This window comes from Mastomys coucha, unplaced genomic scaffold (genome assembly GCF_008632895.1).
Source record: "Mastomys coucha isolate ucsf_1 unplaced genomic scaffold, UCSF_Mcou_1 pScaffold22, whole genome shotgun sequence".
Classification (NCBI taxonomy): Eukaryota; Metazoa; Chordata; class Mammalia; order Rodentia; family Muridae; genus Mastomys; species Mastomys coucha.
Window position 1 is genome coordinate 257,108,543 of NW_022196905.1, and position 21,519 is coordinate 257,130,061.

General features: G+C 44.8%; 1 protein-coding gene across 1 annotated transcript in view; it reads left to right on the forward strand.

The window, feature by feature from the left end:
- Nucleotides 1–21,519, forward strand: part of Cdh13 (cadherin 13) — a 1,053,312-nt gene that overhangs the window by 401,785 nt on the left and 630,008 nt on the right. Inside the window, exon 3 of the mRNA XM_031341534.1 lies at nt 3,836–4,044. Coding sequence (XP_031197394.1) covers nt 3,836–4,044 — 209 coding nt within the window. The remainder of the gene's footprint in view (nt 1–3,835; nt 4,045–21,519) is intronic.

The window sequence follows — 21,519 nt, forward strand, 5'->3', positions numbered from 1 at the left end:
TATATATATATACATGTGTGTGTGTATACATATACATATATATGTGTGTGTGCATAATATAAATATACATATATTATATGTATACATATGTACATATATTATATGTATATATGTGGGGTATTTATTAGATTGGCTCACAGGCTGTAGCTTACTTAGTTCAAAACTGCCTGTCTACCAATGGAAATGGCAAGAATCTTATAGTTGTCCAGTCTACAAGGCTGCCTGTCTCAGTAATCCCACTCTAATGCTATGGTCCTGGAAGATTCCTGGAGAGCTGCTGCTCTTCAGGTTGCATTGGAACCCTGTAGAAGTAGGCTGTAACACCAGTGAATGAAAGTTACAGCAGCAGAGCAGATGTGCTTGCCAGCAAGAGTAGAGGCAAGGAGGCCAAAAACAAAAGCTGCCTTTCCCATTCGGGCTGGGTTTTCCCACTTCAAATGGCCCCATCAAGAAAATCCCTCACAGGCATGCTCAGCAATTTGGGTTTTACTTGGTTCCAGATATAGTAAAGTTGACCACCAAGGTCAGCATCACACAGTGTGAACTGAGAGGTGGTGAATGCAGTTTTCTTCGCAGCTATGGAAGCAAGACTGAGCTCCGTGGGACTCTGACATTCAGTTCTGATGCAATCCCAGAAGGGCTCTACTTTGCTGGGGAGCTGTCCTTCTGTAATGATGATGCTGTCATGAACCAGGATTCTCTTCTCCATTTCCCATTTATAAATTATGTAGATTGTTCTTTGCACATTCTCCAAAGCACAATGACCTTACCTAGAAAGCTTCAGGTAGGGGGATCAGAGTGCTGGTGGCTTCTTCCTTGCTGTGAAGATGAGACTGTGTGTGAGTGCCCAGCTCTGGACTCATGCAGAAGAGTGTTCCACCCACACCAGCTATCCTTGCTGCCAGCTGATGTAATAATGGTCATTGTAAGCACCATCTTCCTGGAAGAGGAGGTCAGCCTCAGCCCCTCAGAGCTTTCCATAGCATTAGCCGTATACTAAGACCCAAGAAACATAGAAAATAATGTTCCCAGAAGTAACACCGTTAGAGACGAAGGCTGAGAATAGCTCTGGTGCTCATTGACAGCATCATTAATATGGCAACATCCTGGATTAGCCAATGACTAGGATCAGTTTAGTCTTTAGTGATGACTAAGTAGTGATTTGGGGAAACTACTCCATGTCTGATCCTCACAAAAGTCATGTTAGGCAAATGAAGTCAAGCACAAAAGGAACCTACTGGGTAGTTCTCTTACCCACTGAATGCAATGTGTGGTACTGACTCGGTGATTCCATTGCTAATAATGGTATGACCGCTAGGGAGGAAGGGAGCCACTGTACTCAGTAAGGGAGGGAACCAGTCAGGTTCTGTGTCTGATCTGTTCATGATCTGAGGCATGGGCAGAGGTGCCAACACCTCTGAAATGCATTGAGTTGTGTGCTCCATGTGTCATTACAGATTTATGGAGTAGACAAGGCTGCCAGGTAGAGCATCAAACATGGGTGTGCTGTGCTGCTTATCAGGTGTTTTGCTTTAGTTCCCTTCAGTCGGGTGCAGTCTGAAAGTTTTAAGTCCAAAATTCCATACTCGCGTGCGCGCGCGTGCACACACGCGCGTGCACACACACACACACACACAGCAGGTGGGAGAGGAGAAGCAGAGACAGAGACTTGGAGAGACTGACAGAGTGAAAGAAAGAAAAACCCACATATGTAGTGAGACAGAGAGAGAGAGAGAGACAGAGAGAGACAGAGAGAGAGACAGAGAGAGAGAGAGAGAGAAAGAGAGAGAGAGAGAGGAGAAGCAAGACATGGTGAGACAGGGAAGGAGGGAAAATGAGAGAGAAAGAGAGCTTTATTGTATATAGAATAAATAAACCTGGTGCAGCCAAATACTGGAATGATATGATTAGGATCAGTATAGTGATTTGGATTCTATCCACATAGCTTTTATTACAGAAAAGTGTTATGATTGTGCTTTTTATTACTCATTGTTATTAATTTCATACTACATGTACTTCATACATTAAACTTTATCATAAGCATATGTGTACATAGGAATAAGGATATTATATATTCAGTTCTAGCCAGGGTTTCAGGGATACATTGGGGTCTTAAAATCTATCTTAAGAACATTGGAGAGAAAGCTCAATAGTTATGAGCACTTATGGCTCACTGGGGTATTCAAGTTCAGTTCCTGCCACGGACACTGGGCAACTCATATCTGTCACTCCAGCTGCAGTAATCTAATGGTCCCCTTTTGGTCTTCACTAGCACTTATGCACTGATGGCATACATACTGATAGACATACAAATAAAGAAAAGTAAGTCTTTGAGAAAATACCCACTGTGGCCGGGCAGTGGTGGCACATGCCTTTAATCCCAGCACTTGGGAGGCTGAGGCAGGTGGATTTCTGAGTTCAAGGCCAGCCTGGTTTACAGAGTCAGTTCCAGGATAGCCAGGACTATACAAGAGAAACCCTGTCTTGAAAACCCCCAAAAAACAAACAAACAAACAAAAAACAACCCACTGTGAATAAAAATGTACAAGTATAATCCAATTCCATGCTCACCTACAAGGATCCTCAAAATCAGTAGCAGAAGGGAGACAGACAAACAGATACACATAGAGAGAGCCAGAAAAGTGGAATTATGGGCCTGGTATAGAGGCACTCTAGAGGGGAGCATGGTTCGTTGTCATCAGCACCACTGGTACCATTGTGTAAGACCCAGGTGGCTCATCTAAGAGCTTCTGACTCTGTTTTTTTCTCACATATTTAACTCATGACCTCATCTACCCATTCTCCATATCCCCAGGATCTCCATCTCTGTCTCTATCACATGTGCTTAGCCTGCACAAGCTAACTGATTTTCTTGACTTTCCTCCTTGCTTATCCCCAAACCACTCTCTATAGCTCAAGTCTGTGATGGAGATCCCTGGGACTTCAAAGAACTCTCCTGTGATTTCCAACCCCATTCTGCACTAAAACCAGAATACACACCTATTACTGCTACAGTCTACACTGTAGGATAGTGGATGGCTTCCAGGAAACACCCCCAATTTACTGGCTTTTTCTGTTTGTTTCCAAAAGACATTTTCAGAATGTCCCTCCACTTGCCAACACCTCTCACCCATTACCAGTTCACAACCCATAAGTGCCCCTGGGTGTCCTCTTTCCCCAAATTTATTTGGCACCCCCTGTGCTTTCATGAACACCCATGATTTCTTTGAATAAGCTTGAATGCCTGAACGATCTCTATCCTTTGTAGAGCCCACTGGTCCACAGTTTCAAGTTGCAGCTCAGTTATTGTCTTGTCAACACCACCTTTGACATGTCTGTGGTTCTGCTCCAAGATTGCAAAAATAGGTCACTTCCTGCGAACAAACTTGCCTAGAAACTAAAAATGGACCAAAGTTGTACTTTTCTGTGTTTTCCTCTTTGAGCTGGTCTCCTCTAGCCCAGAGTGGTCCCTAATTTGTTATGCAGTCAAAGTGACTTGTTCTGATGTTCTTGCCTCTACCTCCAAATACTAGGGATTATAGGCTCCTATCTCCATGCCCAATTTGAGCATCGCTGGAGACCAAATGCAGAACATTTGTGTTCTTCTTCTCCAGATGAGCTGCATCCTAAGCCCAAGGTTGTGTCTTGATTGAGTAAACTCCATCAGCATAGTCAAAATCAAATCTGAGACAAGTGGATTGGATCAGGGTAAAGGGCAGCTTTGTGGAGTTATAGCATACACTCATACACCTATGCTTAACAGATCAGAGCTTTCTCCAATGTTAAGATATGCAACCATCTCACCTTTCTTCCACTGTTTGTCTTCCTTCCTTAGTGACCTTCAGCGACTGCAAGGGCAATGAGAAGCTGCACTATGAGGTCTCAAGCCCACACTTCAAGGTGAACAGCGATGGCACCTTAGTGGCTCTCAGAAACATCACTGCAGTGGGCAGGACCCTGTTTGTCCATGCGAGGACTCCTCATGCTGAAGATATGGCAGAACTCGTGATTGTTGGGGGAAAAGACATCCAGGGCTCCTTGCAGGTAACTCGACTGCTTGGGATGAGTTGCAAGAGCAGTGTTAACTTCTGTATCATGTGAGAGATGAGGGTTTACTGGGTTGGTCTGGAGTCTTTATGGTGTTGTTATCATTGCTATGAGTGACAAAAACCCAACCCAGAAAATAAAAGATGAAGGAGAAGGCAGTGGGAACACGGCGGTGCACATGACTGACATATTTAGACTTCCTTCTTCAGCAAGCATGTCTCTGCACTGGTACCTAGACAGGGGCATCAGTTCTGACGTGTATCTTTCTTCTGATTCCATCTTGCTCATTGGCTCCACTCTGTAGGTGTCCTAATGCAGAGGTTCCCTGACACGTCCGCTTCCTTCTCCAGGCTGAATTAGCTTGGCTTTATCTCTTCCTAGTGGAAGAGATAAACCAATCAAAGCCTGTGGTTGACCCTCATTGGCTCTAATTATATCACATGAACTAGACTCTAAAGCACTTGTGACACTCTGTATGGTAGCATGTCCTTTCCTGAAGATGTCTCCAACTGGCTAATACATGGAGCAGTAATGAAAGGGGATATTTACTCAAAAATTGATGCAAGGGCTATTATCAGAGAAAGAGGGATAGGGGTTTGGCATGCTGGGAACACAGTGCCTCTTAGATTTATATTGAGGTGACCACTGCACAGAGAATGGTTTTTCCCCATCAGCTGGCACTTATTCCCTTCCAGATACTGATGTAGGCAAGTCCCTGACACTCCCACATATGTATATATACCTGATGAGTGTCACATGTAATGTAAGCATAATTATTGTGTCTGGCAGAGTCCTTTGGCTATAATCTGCAACCAGTTCTTCCTTCTCCGGAGCTCATTGATTCTGGTGTTTTCATTAGAAGTTTTGAAAAGCACTCTGGCAGACTCTCAGAAAACAAGGACAGCAACCAGGGTTGTATGCCCAGCTAGGCATGGAGAGCCTTTCCCCCTGCCTGCAGCCCTGGATCTTCTCTCTGAGAAGCCCATAAGTCTCCATCTGGTGATGTACAACCCTGCCTTGTCTGCAGGTGAGTTCAATTGAAGACAGAGTTTGCTGCCCCAGCTGGGTTGCTTCAAGAGTAGAACTGGCGAGAACTGCCTCCATGCCAGCACACTGTCTCTACGATCTTAGGAGAGTGGTACAACTTCTGCAGTCTGAAGACTGGTGGTACAGGCTGGGATGGCTCACAAATGTGCATGCTGTCATCATACTCATGACTGATGGGCCGAATGCCCTTGGCCGAACTGGAGTATCTTTTCCAATGCACCACTTGTAGGAGTAACTGTCAATTTATCACGTATAGATGTTTCCAGGGATGAACTCTGTATACCATGTCTGGGCGGAACAAACTCCAGGATTCTCCTTTCTGTTTGTGAGTCTGCAAGTTAAGGGGAGATTGAAACCCCACACGTGCATGTACCCATACACTCACATATGCACACACTCACAAATGCACTCTCAAACACCACTGATACTTTATCTATGATTTGATAATTTCATGCAGTATGTAGGGCGTTTTGATTATATTTGCCACTGTTACTGTTTTATTAGCTCCATGCCTTCTGAGCTCATTTCCAACAAGTCCCCTTCACATTTCTTGTCTTTTTCCCATGACTCACAAGGGTTGCCTGCATGAACCTGGACTCGGGGCTTCGGGTTGTTTACTGGATCCAGGGCCACTTACTAGTAGCTAAGTCACAGAAAAAAAAAAAAAAAAGTAACTTCCCCTCTCTCAGAAGCCATCAACCACCAGAAGTTCCTCAGATAGAGATGGCAGATCATGAGCCCCCTCCCCATGGATGGAATGTGGACAGGCTTGGTCTTATGCAGGAAATCGCAGCTGCAGTAAGTTCTGTACTGAGTACAAAGGCCATGTCATATCCCGAAAGCATCAATTTATGGTGCTCCTCCCCATTCCCTGGCTCTTTCATCCCCTCTGCTCCTTCTTCCACAATATTCCATGAACCCTGGGGTTAGGTTGATGCAGATGTCCTGTTATGAGTCTGTGCAGGACAGATGCCCACAACACCAAGAAACTTCTCTGAGCAAGGCTCTGAGCAGCACTAAATTATAAACATAAACATTTAGAAGGCATCTGACAGCATGCCTATTGTTTAGCAAGCCAACAGTGTCACTGGTCTTTTTAAAGACAGTAGGACATTGGTGACTGTATTTGCTAGTGGAAACTCATCCACACACAAAGGCAAGCCTGTTTCTTACTGGCTGGTGCTGTTTCCACAGCATCTCACTGACATGTGATAGAGCAACTTGGCAAACAATGCAAACAAACAGAACTGCCAGACTGTGAGATCCAAAAATAAATAAATAAATAAATAAAAATGATTCTTAAGAGAATGTAAATGGTTGAAGACTAGGAGAGGGGATGATTACATAAGGAACTAAATGGTTCTAATGGGCATTGTTTGCCATGATTAATGCTTCATATTTATAGTAAGTAAAGAATGTCATAATGTTTGCTCAAAAGATGGAAGGGGGGATTCTGGGTACTTCACAGAACAAAAGCCTCCCATGAAGGACAGGGAGCCTGGGGTCAGTGGCCTCCAGCTTTGGCTATGACAGTTGGGACTCTTGAGGCCCCATGAGATGCTTCCAGCAACACACCTCCTCCCAGCCCTGGTTAGTTTCCATTTGCCACTGTCTGAATGCACCATGGACAGAGCTTGGCTGAGATTGTTTGCTTCCTATAAAGCATTGGAGGAAGGGAGAGCTGGCTACTATGGCATTCAGAAGGCCAGACTCCATTAGAACAGGCTCCAGGAGCCTTGATAATGTTAGGAGGTTTAGATATGCTCAGATGTATCCATAACAAAACAACCTCGAAAAGGAAATGAGAAAAGGAAAAACAAAACAGGATTCTGTCGACAGGATTCTGGAGAGAACGGGAGCGTCATGTCTCAGTGCATGGGGGAAGGATGTGTGTGTGTGTGTGTGTGTGTGTGTGTGTGTGTGTGTGTGTGTGTGTGTGTGACAGAGAGGGAGAGGGAAGGAGGAGACAGAGACAGAGAGAGGAGCACATGCATATATGTGCATACATGGTTATACAGGCATACACATGCATGCTTGGGGATGCACATGCTCGAGTGTACCTGAGCATGTGGAGGTCAGCGATTTACCACTTGCCATCTTATTTTTTCAGGCGAACTAGTCTCTCTTTGAATGCAAAGCTCACCAATTCAACTAGCCTGGGTAGCCATAAGCTCTAGGAATCCTCTTGCCTTTGAGGTTAGAGACAGGCATCTCTGTACCCCTCTCACATGGGTCCTGGAGATCTGATCTGAGGTCCTCATACTTACATGGCAGGTGCTTTGCCAACTGTACCATTTCACCATCCCTGAGCTGGTGTTTGAAAAGGCCCTACTGTGTGGTCAGGCTATAGGATATTGTAAGGGAGTATCAATAAGTAGGAACATTATTTGCTCTCTTGTCACTGTAGTTGAAATACCTATAGGGACAGTGCAAGGGGATTAATTTAGGGTCACTGTTTCAGAGATTTCACTGCAGATACTTGGCTCTGCTGATTGCTGATGAGGTGAGTGCATGGAGCCTGTGGGAGCACAAAGAATATGGGATACAGACAGAGAGGAAAGAACAGGGGACAAGGCAGAGCTTTCAAAGGCATGCCCCAAGTGACCAGCTCCATCCAATTAGGCCACACTTCCTAACGATTTCAGAACATTCTAAAATAGTACCACCAGCTGCTAACCAAGTATTCCATATGAACCTGGGAGGAATATTTCATCTTCATACTATAACTATGCAAGCATTGACCTGGCATCCTATCAGAAGGGAAAGCAAAGGTACACAGGGATGGATTTAGTACTAGATGGAGAGAGATGTAAAAGCAAGGGATACTGTGTGCCTTTGGAGAAGAGAGAGGTCAAGAATCCTGAGTGGTTTGAGTACGGGCATTTGTATATGTGTGTTAGCTATACTCGTTGGTTTGCATAATGCAGCAAGTGAGGTACTTGGAGCTGTCTCCATCTCGCTGAGAAGGATCTTGAAGACTGACTAGTCCAAGGTCACTCAATGTTATTGGTGAATTCTGTGCAGAGTCACTCTGGCTGCTTAGCTTGTGCCTCTGGCCTCCTTAAGGTGCTGCCCTTTCCTGGCCTGAGCTGTCCCTTGAAGGATGGTCCCTTTGGAGAGTGAGGAATGTGCCATGAGGTCATACCTCCTGAGGGAAATGACTAATCGCTGACAGGATGCATCTCTCCTTAGCTCTTTGACCTTGGGTAAATTGCTGTGCCTCCCAAGTCTCCATTTACTTTGAGTTTATCATCCATAAAGAAGAGATGGTAATGGACCTCCCAGGGTCTTCACAGGGATCAAATGAGACAATATATGCAGTAGTAACTATTAGCATTTAGCTGGGGCTATAGTAATGGCCGACGCTGGTGCTTATGTAATGCGCCAGGAGCTCAGCCCTCCCCTGCCTTATTCAGTTCTTATATCCCATGGCCTGCCAAGAGTGGAGTGTGTCATCATCTGCATCTCATGAGTGAGGAGTATGAGAGGCAATGATGGTGTTCCTGGTCCGAATGCACAGAAAGTAGTTCATGGGGCTGAGGCTCAGCTTCGCCTCCTCGGTTCTGACCAGGGGTGAAGACTTGACCTCCTTCCAGTCTGGAATTAAGCATGTACACAAAGGTCAAATTCCACAGAGACTACAGTAACCATGGTAAGTGGGAAGCATGATTCAGGCTGGAATGCTATAGGCTATCCTGACTCTCCCTGTCCTATGGCTGAAACTAAAAGAGTATTTTGTGACCCCTTACTCATATTTAGCATCACTCTCCATTGCAACTTACTTCCTCCATCTCTACCCAGGAGTTTGAGACTGGTCTTGTCACTCAACTAGGAGCTCTGCATCCACAGCTATCAGAGGCAAGTTCGTCCCCTCAGGATTAGGTGGCACACTCTATACTCCCCATAGAAGTGACAAGACAACATCTGAGTGTTCTGCATTTGGAGATGGAGGTGACTAAAGAGGGAGCATTGAGTTAAAATCACAGGAAAAGTGGACAAGTAAAGAGGGTTTTAGATTCACATAAAGGGCAATAGTGATATTTGTAGACTCTTGACAAAGAGGAAGAGACAGGATGGAAAGGTTTGGATGTCTTGAATCTAGTAGAGATGAGAGCAAATGGTTAAAATGATGGCCCCTACTCTTTTCAAGAATCTACTTCATGGAACTCTTTAAAGGGTGTGAACCTCAACATATGTTTTAATGGATATTTTTTTCTCATCTTTACACTCTCCCAGTGAGGTTGGTCATGTTATTCCCCTACCATATGCACACATGAGAACTCAGCCAAGAGCCCTAACTTGAAATTGACAGAAAAGAAGATTGAAACACAGTCTCTTCTACTCAAACACACATCCCTTGATACTCTCCTTTCAGGAATACTACTCTGGGCAGGTGCTGCCATTGCCCATGGGTCAAGAGACTTGCAGTATATGGCTTAGAGCTACATGGGAGCAACTGGGGAAAATAGATGTACAGAGTGTGGCTTGAAGGATGAATGGGCCAAGATATGTATCTGGATGATCCTGTTTTCTGGTCAGAAAGACCTAGATGAATGGGACAGGGTAAGACTGAAGTAGATAGGCCAGAAGTTGGTAAGGCCTGTGCATATTGAACTAGAGGATCTTGAGACAGCTTGATAGACATTTCCAGGAGTTGGCGACTAGTGCAGGACCCTTCAAGATGGCAAGACTTTTGCTTTGGAGTAGAAATGAGGAGGCTCACATCTCCACCCCTCTGCTTACTGATTGCTTAACTCTGGACAAATTACTCACTGCTCTGAACCCTGATGCCTTCATCTATGAAATAGGGATAAGAATAGAATCCACGGCTGTGTGTGTTTCCACTGAACATAGCAGATGACCTCAAGTAGTGGAGGCGTCAACAGGGTTTCTTTGGCATCTTCAGAAGACAGAGCCTCAGGCTGAATTTATTGACTGAGGCTGTAAAGACTGAGCCAGAGAAAGTGGTTCAAAGTTGGCTGAGGGAAGGCACCTCAGGGCAATAGGGATGAAACCCAGTGAAACCCAGACTGGAAAGGTCATTGTTGCTAAGTTTACATTTCCTTATTGTGAGTGGGACATTCATGAAATTGTCAAAGAGAAAATTTTAATCAATACTTAAAAGATATAAAGATTTCTTTAGGACAAATGACAGCACAGTACCAGTTTGGCTGTGAGGAACCTAGCTTGATGGGAAGGCAGTTTTCTCTCTTTTCTCCACACTGTATGTCATCAGGTACAATGAAACCCTCTGCATCCTGACTTTGGCGAGTTAGTGGCTTAATTATAAAGCAATTTATGACTCATCAGTGGGCTTCCTTATAAGCCAATACTCAGCTGAGCTCTGTAAGTTCACCTTAGATCTGAGTTGACCAAGACGGTTTAATCTCCAGCCTTTTGACAGGCTCTGAGTTATTGTTATGTGAGTGAAGAGGTTAGCCATCCATGCACAAACCAGTTTGCTGACCTGTAGAAAGCTGGGGTGAGCCCAAATCACCAAAGTGAGCCTGAACCAAACTGTGTCTTCCTGTCACTAAGCTGGCTGTCTCTCATTGTCTGATCAAGAGGAGCTGGAGAGCAGCAGAGGGGATGGATGGGAATGGCTGTGGCATATATACCCCACCCACATTCATTAGTGTATGAATGGATACCTGGTCATTTATGTTTGTGCATTCACCTGTGTACAGAGCTTCAGGGAATTAGCTGGAAAAAGGCTCTGTGCTGTACCCCTTGTAAAAGAGAATTATACTTTCCCAGCCTGTCTGTCAGTACCTACATTATTTGTTTGTTTGTTTATTTATTTATTATTCATTTTACTTCTGCATTCAGGATTTGCAGTCCTATGACTATGAAGGATAGAGAGCCAGATGGAGTCAGCTCAGGGTATAACACCCAGGAACCTGCAGGGATTTATTTTTGACTTAAGGTTGGAGAATTGAGCTGCCTAGGCCTAGATCATGTGGGAGCCTCAGTTCTGAGGAGCTGTGGACTATATATGCCCCAGTCCCAGTGACAGTGGCTCTATTACCCATCCAGCTCCTTCTGGCCTCCAAGAGGCTTTGCCTCATGAGATCTCATCTCCTCCCAGGGTCTCTCCTGCTCCTCTTCTGAGGAAGGATTCCACACACACACACACACATCAGCAGCCTCCCTATTCCATACACACACATCAGCAGCCTCCCTCTCAGCACTGTGCCTCTCCTTTCTGGCTCTCCTATTAGTGATGTGTTTTTTCCTTATTTCAGAGTGTAATGCCTTGCTCCGTTCTGCATTGTAAGCCTCATGAGGGCTACAAGAACACAGCCTCTTTCTTCCTTTCCTCTGCCCCTTCCTCTCTCCCTCTTCTCCTGTCTCCTTCCCCACTTCCCCCTGCTTTTCTTCCTGCTGTATAGTCATTGCCCTTCCTTAGCACCTAGCAAGTGCAGGCTGCACAGTCAGTCCTTTGCATGTGTGCTTTGAATAAGTGAATGAGTAGAATGATGGTTCTTGCTCATATCATTTCTTCATTGAAACTTGCCACCCCTGATAGGAACCTACTGTGTCCATGGGTAGACCATATCTCCCTACTCCTTCACAGTCCCTGCCTCTCTCTTCAGACTCTGTCACTTCCAGTATGATCTCAGTGGTACAGTACATTGGCCAGCACTACCTAGTCTGGCTAACACATGGATACTTCAGGCCTTCCCTAGATAGCCCTTCTTTGGGAATGCTTCTTTTTCTCTCCCTCTGCTTGGTTGGTTCTTTCCCTCCATGCTTCTCTTTCAGCCTCCTTTGATCTCCAATAAATGTCAGCTAGCTCCTTCTCTCTGCTTTAGTGCATCTCAGTTCTGTACTTCCGAGCTCAAGGATTGGCACCCAGGTGGGGCACTAAAAAAAGAAAAACAAAACTGGGCAGGAATCCCAGCACAGACCACTCCCCCTGCTCTAGTTTCTTCAGCTGTGAAATGGGCTCATCAGAGCACCTCATGCGGGTGTCATGGCAACAGAATGAGCTACCTGCAAAAACACTTAGAACGATGACTGAAATGTTTAAGTGCCATGACAATGACAATTATTCCTCATGACTGGGTTGTCAAAGCCAGATCCATAACATATGCTCAGTGAACGAGTGAGTCGAATTGAGAACTTGTGCTTGCCCAACCTCACCGATTGTTCTCATTTCTATTCCAGAAGGCTCTAAGTGGCAATCCCTATGGCTAAGAGCCTTGTTTATATAAGTCAACGGCCAGACTTCTGGAGAAGAGATGCTTTATTTCACTGGGACTACTTAATAAACACCAAAGACTTGGCAGTGTTGAGAAGTTAATTAGGAATGATGTATACTTCTTTCCTGGAAGTCAATGAACATAAAAACTGGCCCCCACCAAAAGGAAACCCAAACTTTAAATCAAGACCCTCAAATTAAATGTAAATAGTATTCATAATTGTTGCCCCATTTTGTCATTTTAAGAATCCCTTGACAATGAACTGTAAAAGGTGGTTACCTGAACTAGAGAGGTTTTGTTCCAGGCTTGTATGTCTTCGTGTTCGTCATCTCAGCGAATGTGTCATCGAGACGACATGGTTCTGGCTCCTGGTCCAGCTCTGAGGATGGAAATGCAGATTGCTTCAAAGCAGCTAAAGGAAAAAAAAAACAAAACAAAACAAACAAACAAACAAAAAACCAAGCAGTCATGGAAAGAGCCACATGTGAAAGAAATCATTTGTTTGTTCATTTTAAAATAATAATATAACATGCACTACCAACCTCCCAGAAGCCTGTGTTTCTATCTGTGACTTATCAGAGCCTTCTCATTCTATTAGACAAGTACTTTGAGGATATCCTGAGTAACAGACCCCAAAGCAGTGTTTAAGGGCCTCTGTCACAGCTCATACACACCCTGGGGACATATAAATAGGTTATTATGCACACTATTCAGGGGAACCTAGACTTGCCTCAGGTGTACCTCCAATCACCTGTTTACTACCACCCTTCTAGCCATATAGTAATGAGAGTCATCACCTAGATTCTTGGTATCAGTTTTTCCATCTATACAATGGGGGCATTAGCTCCAAGCATGGACACCATGATAAGATCCCTGACATTTAAGGCTTCATGTTAGTGTAGGTACCCAACAAATGGCTCTTTGCATTTGTTGAACAGTCCTCTGAGGCGGGAGTGAGGATCATTATAGGAACACTAGAGAAGAAGACTCAGAAACAAAGTTAGAAATCGGAAGGGCTCTCCAGTGAATACTGTGACAGCTCTGAGTTTAATTCTCATAGGTTTTATATACTTCACAGTATCATGGAAAACAAAGTCACAAGCTAGCAGAGACAATGGCTGACATACATTGGATATCTGTCCCCATTTGTTCCCATCCCTGTTCCTTCCTCCACGATTAACAGAACATTCAGCCCCTTGCCTTCAGCTTCAAGTGTATCCCCTCTTATAGTTTCCAGGAAATCTGCCAGCAGACTCTGGCCTGCCTTGATTCTGCCTGACAGGCAGGTTTTCACAGAAGCAGGCAAAATGGCTCCCAACATCTCTTGGTCTCTCAAGTACCCAGAAAATACTGTCATTATTTAACTTCTCCCTTGTAGGTTTATATTTTTCAAAACCTGCTTCAATAAGTGTACTTAAATGCTTTAACAGGTAGTGGGAAGGAAAGGTTAATAGGGCAAAGAGTGGAGGATGTGGACTTGTTTAAAAACAGTTCTTTGGGGTGAATCAAATCTGCCTTGTCAGGATACCAGCAGCTCGGTTCACACAAATCAGCTAGATCCACTTGCAAACACCATTTGCAAATCAGCAACAACAGTTCAATCCAGAGGAAAACTCGAGAGGCTTTGCTGATTGGCCTGTGTCTTAGTCAGGGTTTCTATTCCTACACAAACATCATGACCAAGAAGCAAGATGAAGAGGAAAGGGTTTATTCAGCTTACACTTCCTCACTGCTGTTCATCCCCAAAGGAAGTCAGGGCTGGAACTCAAGCAGGTCAGGAGGCAGGAGCTGATGCAGAGGCCACGGAGGGATGTTTCCTACTGGCTTGCTTCCCCTGGCTTGCTCAGCTTGCTTTCTTATAGAACCCAAGACTACCAGCCCAGGCATGGTACCACCTACAAGGGGCCCTCCCCCCTTGGTCATTAATTGAGAAAATGCCTTACAGCTGGATCTCATGGAGGCATTTCCTCACCTGAAGCTCCTTTCTCTGTGATAACTCCAGCCTGTGTCAAGTTGACACAAAGCCAGCCAGTACAGCCTGAGTCTGCAGAAGTGGCAAGAAGCCAGAGGAACACCACCAGAAATTCTTTGGTACATTTTTCTCTATGAAGTCAGGACAAATGATGATCAGAAATAGCAGCAAGGCAATCCAATACCACACAGCATTATCCATTGTCTGTCAGGTTATATTTATGCCCTTTCCAAACATCACATGCTCTCTCAAGCATCTCCTCTACCAAAGTATCACATGCCCTTTTCCAGGCAGTTTCCAGAAAACCACCATGTGTCTGTTCTCAGAGAAACATCCTCCCACATGTCTACTTCAGCAAAAACATCCACTCATAACATAGTTTCCAGAAAAACATCGCAAAGCTCACTCCCAGTCCATACTTCCATCAGCTAGGCTGCACCACCTAAACCTCCTGGAACAGCGCCACCTACTGGGAATCAGGTGTACAAGTGCCCCAGACTGTAAGAGACCTTTCTCATTCAAACTACCAGCCACATAGATGCTATTAACAGGAAAGTAGTTGGTTAAGTGAAATGATTAGCTTAGCCCAAGACCTCTTCACACTGGTCAGGAATGATGCAGATTCTGTAGAGCTAGTCAATTAGGTCAAGTTCTCTTGTATAAAATATGTTTATAAATATCCCCATGGAGGACCAGGGTATGCATTTACTGTGACCGGAAAGAAAGGATGAGTTAAAGACGTAGAAGCTTAATGGGTACTGATTTAACAAGCTGTAATTCAAACACCTGCGAATTACCACCCTCCATGGCAAGAGCCTCTGAAGTCACTATTAAGGAAAATTAGTATCCATTTAACTGTCACCCAAATTGGGGAAAATATACAGCTCAAAAATGATCACACCGAGCCAGGAATTGGGCCTTAAATGGTGTATTGGGCTGTTCTGTTTTGACACATGCCTAAATTGTTGTGTTTATGGCTCTTAGCTCCAGGATAGCATTCAAATATAGATAAAAAGACATCCTTCGATTCATTAATTTAAGTAGATAACAGATTGCTTTGTGGACCAGAATCTACAAAAACTATATTCTGAAGATTAATTTTAATTGGAATGCTTGGGGAAAAATAACCGAACGTGGAGATAATCACATCCGGCCTCTTTTCAGCCCGGGAAGACCGCAGACCTCAGTTTGCACACGGTTCAGCCCAGAACCTCAAAGTCACACTTGTCCTTTGAAGTTCTCTTAGCATCCCACTGAACAGAACCAAGTGAAGCCAATTCCAATATGACGTTTTATTGAATTCTCTCATCTGTGCCACATCGCACCCCTGAAATGTTGTCATTTCTGCAGTCAATCAATACTAAGAGTGTCAAGGACGCTTTTTGGAAATGTTTTTCTTTTCATGCCAAGTCTTGCTTAAAGTCCTAGTTAGCCTTCTGTTGATGGGAAAAACCATGACCAGCACCAACATAGGGGAGACAGGGGCCTATCTGGCTTCTCCTTCCAGAAGGGATACCACCCATCATGGTTGGAAAGGCATGGTAGCTGGGGTATGAGGCCAGTCAGACAATCAGGAAGTAGATCAATCAGGATATTCACACACAGAGAAAGTAGATGGATAGAGATCAGGAAGTAGAGCCCAGTATAAAACTGGCGCCTAGTGACAGTAAAGTCACTTTACCTCCGGTAAAAGTTCCACTTCCTACAGGTTCCATTTCCTCCCCATACAGCGCCACCAACTGGAGACCAAGTGTCCAAACACATGAGCCTCATGGGAGTGAGTAGTCTCTTTCAAACCACAGTACACATCATCAGTGTGAGCATCCATTCAAGCCAGAAGTAGATGCCATCAATGTGAGCATCCATTTTTAAAATGCTCCCTAGTCCTTGGTGGCAAGAAGGTGCACATGAGACATAATTGTCCTTGGAGTTGGTAAGAGCAACTGTATATTTTTACAGAAGGATGAGAGGGTCAGTCACTGAGTGTTCACCCCCACAGAGTGGGGTCATTCTCCAGCCTCCTCAGCCACGCTGCACCTAGAAGATCTCCATCCCATTTTATAGATATGGAAGTAGATCAGTAGGTCAAGTGTCTGCCTCTATGATGAGAGGTGGAGCCAGGGGTGTGAGCTGAGCCTTCTGATAGAACATAGTCACTGCCATTCCTGCGGTAATGTCATCTGCAATGTCTCCACTGCTCTCTGCTAGCCGGTGAACATGAGAGGAGACAGCAAGAAAATAAGAACGTGTTGAGGAAAAAATATGGATCCAGAGTTGTGCAGGGCCCCTAACAAATGCTTTATGTCATGAGGCAAGTCAAGTCTTGTGCTGTCAGGACACTCTTGAAAATTCTTTCCCTCTGAATAGAAGCATCAGGAACAAAGAACATCACTGGAACAGCATAAAGTTTCTTCTATAAATGCTTCTAAGCCAGAAACTGTATTTGTCTTTAAAGATGGACAAAAAGCCTCCTGTTCATCAATTATATCTAATCTTATAAATGATAATTTCCCATTTTATTTTCATGTGCAACAGTCTGATTCAATCCTCACAAGAATGTCCTGGGGCAGCTAGTGCTTCCCTCTGTTGATGTCAGGGATCTGAGACGCATAGACCTAAGGTCTTGAGTCGTGAAGCTGCTCACTGGCATACCTCATATTCAAACCCACAGCGATGTCCAAATCCATTGTTCCGACCATTCTTAGATTCCACAACAGCCACATAGGGCTTTGAAGTGAACAGAATATGGGATTTCAAGAGGTGAAGCTTCCCTCACTGTCTGATAGAATAGGATAAACAGATAAAAGGCATATTTCCTAGGCTCTCTGGGCAGTTCTACTCTGCTACCTTTTACGGTTATCATAAATCAATCACTGGAGACATCTGAACTGGAGCACTGGAAACAATGACCTCCCTTTCAGATCAAGCCTTCCCTTAAACTCCTAGGGAAGTTCTGTGGAGGGGCCTGCCCACTGTGAGCTAGGTCTGCAGTCAGCGCTCAGCGCTCAGCGCTCAGCTGCTCCTCTCAAAAATGGCAGGGAGAAAGTTCAAAGTGGAGAGAAGTAAAACCACTCCAAAAGAAGGATGCTATAATAAGTCCTCAGATGGATGGCCTAGTCGGTCATCAGTGGGAGGAGAGGCCCTTGGTCCTGTGAAGGTTCTATGCCCCAGGGTAGGGGAATGCCAGGGCCAGGAAGCAGGAGAGGGTGGGTTGTTGTGCAGGGGGAGGGGGAGGGAACAGGATTTTGTTTTGTTTTGTTTTTTATTTGGAGGGGAAACTGGGAAAGGAGATATCATTTGAAATGTAAATAAAGAAAATATTTCTAATAAAAATACCAAACAAACAAAAAGAAGAAGTCCTCAGACAGGGGCCTGAGCCCTGAGCTATTATGGCAGTACGCTGCTTCCTTGCTTGTTTCTAAAGGTTCTATGTAAAGTTTTCTTCATGTGTAATTAGCAGCTTGGGGATAAACACCTTAGAGGTGAGGGGTGGGACACAAAGGCTCTGATGTGAGGTCCCAGTCTCTGAACAGACCTCAGACTGTCACCGTTTGGCTAAAGACCCTAAGGTTAAAGGAAAGGATAGATTGCACATCAGTTATATCTTTCTCAAGGTAGCATACCTATTTAACAGTCAAATTGCCTAGTCTAGCTCACCAGATTTCCAACCTAGCTGTAAGCCTGTGCCCTGATACAATTTGCAACAGATGCCAGTATTAGAACTCCTCCCTGTGGGTACTGTGTGATAGTCTCTCACTTGTTGAAATAGAGCTAAGACTAGACTCAAAATACAGCATAGACAAGCAGGAAGTGCTTGTATCCTGCCATGGGTATTATCATATTAAAGCTGACATCTTTCTGGTTCCTCTTGTGAAGTTGTACCTCTTTCCATCTTATCTGGAATCTTTAAGGGTGCTACATTAAAAATAATGGTTAAGAATCAGGGCAGATAGCTCAGTTGTTATAGTGTGAGCCATGAAAGCATCAGGACCTGGGTTCAATCCCCCAAGTAAAAAGCTGAGAGGTGTAGCATGTGCCTGTAATATCAGCACTGGGGAGGCAGAGACAGATTTCTGGACCTCACTGGCAGATAGTTCAACTGAACTATGAGCTGCAGGCTGTGTGTGGTCCCACCTCAATCACCTGAGGAGTGATAGAAGATGACACCCAACTTTGTCCTCTGTTCTCCAGATGCAAGCATGCCCCACACATAGCAAGAATTCTCACCCACACCCCCATGGGGGCCTTAATAGGGACTGTCACTATTACATGTGGAATTGTGTTTTCAAAATAAGACCAGAAGCAGCAAATGGAATGGCAAATTTTGTGTGCATGATCATCCAAGGGTGCAACAGCTGCTGCTTTTTAAAGCAGAAAACAAATTTTGCAAACTGTCCTTTTCCTCCCCTCTGCCAGGCAGAAAAATATCAATTCTCAAAAAAAAAAAAAATCACTTTCAAAATTTTATTCAGTAGCAGAATGGAACCTACACATAGACAGAAAAAAATATCATAGAAACACAAAGATGTGACCTTAAAGCCCTTGGCAATTTCTGGTCTCCTCAGACCGGAGGACACAGCCAGTGCTAGGGACAGGGGCTCTATGAGAGAGGGTAGAAGACTTCCAAGGCTGCCCACTGCCATAGAGACACACATAGAGGCTTGACACTGCTTTGGGAGAGCACCCTCTTTGATCACTGGCTGCTCTGACCACCTCCCACACTCTCAAGTGGCCCCAGCCATTGCCCCAGCCTCTTACAGTTCAGAGGGGAGGGGTGGGACCTCCCCCCACCATGGCTCTTATTCTCCTTGCCAATCACAAGAGCCATGGCCTGTGATTAAAGATGGGGTGCTGTGCTATGCTCACCTATGCAGTTCCTCCTGGCTCCCAGCTTCTTATGGAAATCAGCTACCACCTTCAACTCTCTCTCTTTTGGCAACAAATCCTTTGACAAAAAAAGTGTGCACCGCCAACCAAACCCTTCATCATGTCAGGCAAATTGGGCTTCTGCTGACAACCTTTTACAGCTTCTTTCCTTTGAAGATAGAAAGCTATAAACAAAGGCAGTTCTCTTAGAGACCCGGGGCTGTGACTGAAAAATCTAAACAGGCTTTTTTTGGAGGGTCACCCTCTGTTCCCTGGTCATTGCTCCCATTCTGAATGTGGTATATAGTCTAGCTTTAGCTCTTCCTCCTCTTCCTCACCCTCCTCCTCGTCCTCTCCATCCTTCTCCTCCTCATCCTCTTCATCCTCCTCCTCTTCAAAGCCCTAAGAGGCAAACCAGGGAGCCATGCTACATTATTTGTCTCCCTGTGTTGTCCATTCTTCTAAACCCTGGTTAACATGGATACTTGAGACCTGACTACTCTTTCACTTCATGTCCCTTATTCAGTTTGGTCCTTGTTAGCAAAGCTGAGCCCCCTAAGAGCATGGCCTCCTTAGCTGCGATTTACTATAGATAGATAGATAGATAGATAGATAGATAGATAGATAGATAGATAGATAGATAGATGAAACAAGAAGAAGAAGGAAAAGAAGGAGGAGGAGGAGGAGGAGGAGGGTAGGAAGGGGAAGAAGGGGAAGAAGGGGAAGAGGAGAAGGAAGGTCCAGAAACTTAATTTTAAAAGGAGAATCTTGGGCTGAAGAGATGGCTCAGCGGTTAAGAGCACTGACTGCTCTTCCAGAGGTCCTGAATTCAGTTCCCAGCAACCACATGGTGGCTCACAACCATCTGTAATGAGATCCCATGCCCTCTTCTAGTGTGTGTCTGAAGAGAGCAACAGTGTACTCACATATATGAAATAAATAAATCTTTTAAAGAAGGAGGAGAGAGAAGAGGAAGAAAAGGGAGAAGAGGAAGACAAGGAAGAAGAGGAAGAAGAGGAGGAGAAAGAGGGAGGAGGAGGAGCAGGAGGAGGAAGAGGAGGAACTCATGGGCTACAGATGCTGCTTGCATGCTGGGGTACTTGCCTGTTGTGGATGAAACCCTGGGTTCAAACTGTACCACAGCTTAACCAGAAGAGGAACATGTCTGTATTCCCAGAACTTGGAAGGTACAGGCAGGACCATCAGAAGTTCAAGGTCATATATAGTGTTCAAGGCCAATCTGGGCCACATGAAACCCTTGTAAAAGAAAGAGAAGGGAAGGGATAAAAGAAAGAAGGAAGGAAGGTGAAGATGGAAATAAATGGAGGAAGAGAAAGAAAGGCAAAAATAACCTTTACATTTCTTAAATTCTCTGTGTCACTGTTTTGGTATGGGCTTTTTTAGACAGTACAACAGATAATGAAACTATGTGTTTTGGAGGGTGAGGACTCAACTAACTCATTCACTGATAGAAATATAGCACTTGACACAATGTGCCAAGTTATTTATTCAGTGGGATGAATATTGATGGTGATCATGAGGACCCCAGCCAAGCTTCTTTAGCACTGCACACTCTGCACTGTGGTCTTGCATGAAGCCAGCTAACCTTCACCACAGCTCTGCAAAACAGGGGCTGCTGACTCTCCTTTATAGACAGACATGCCCACGGTCACAGAACTAGAAGCCCCCGGAGCCTAGCTTTCTATTGGCAAGCTTTTATAAAAGCACTCTCAGGCACGGGCTATCCTTTTCATCCAAAGGGATGGAGATGAGCTGAATGTTACTCCAGTAAAGGAGACTCATGTTAGGTGAGCGACTGCACCCAAAAGGTTTTCACAGCACCTTCTGTCAATCTCGAACATGGATTCTACACACAGTCCATGGACCACGCTGATTGCTGTCCTCCCGGTGATAGAGATGGGGATCTGAGAAAGTGTGTCTTTGGATTTTACAGCTCTTGGCTTCATGTCTGACAGCTTGGGATTCAAAAATGAACCTCAGACATTGTCATGGGTAGGCTGGAGTTGAGACGAAATCAATAAGCACAGATACAATCTCCCCCTCTGGGAGGAACTTCTGACAACCAGGATGCAAGCTGTGATCAGAGCCCCATGCCAGCTTCCTCTCTGTGGCTGTCCGCACTTCCTGCTTCTCCTAATATTCATTCTTAATTTCTGGTTGATCACCTGAAGCACCACCTTAAGACTTTTCCTTTTGACCTTAACAGTTAGCCCAGATTAGCCTTCCAGAGTTTCCTATGACTAGCTTTGGCCAGGTTCAGAGTTTTAAGTTCTTGAACTTGCACAACCCCCTCCCCTGTCACTGAACACCTCTCCCACTCTCCCCTTCCTAAGGAAGCCTAACTCCTCCTCCTCCTCCTCC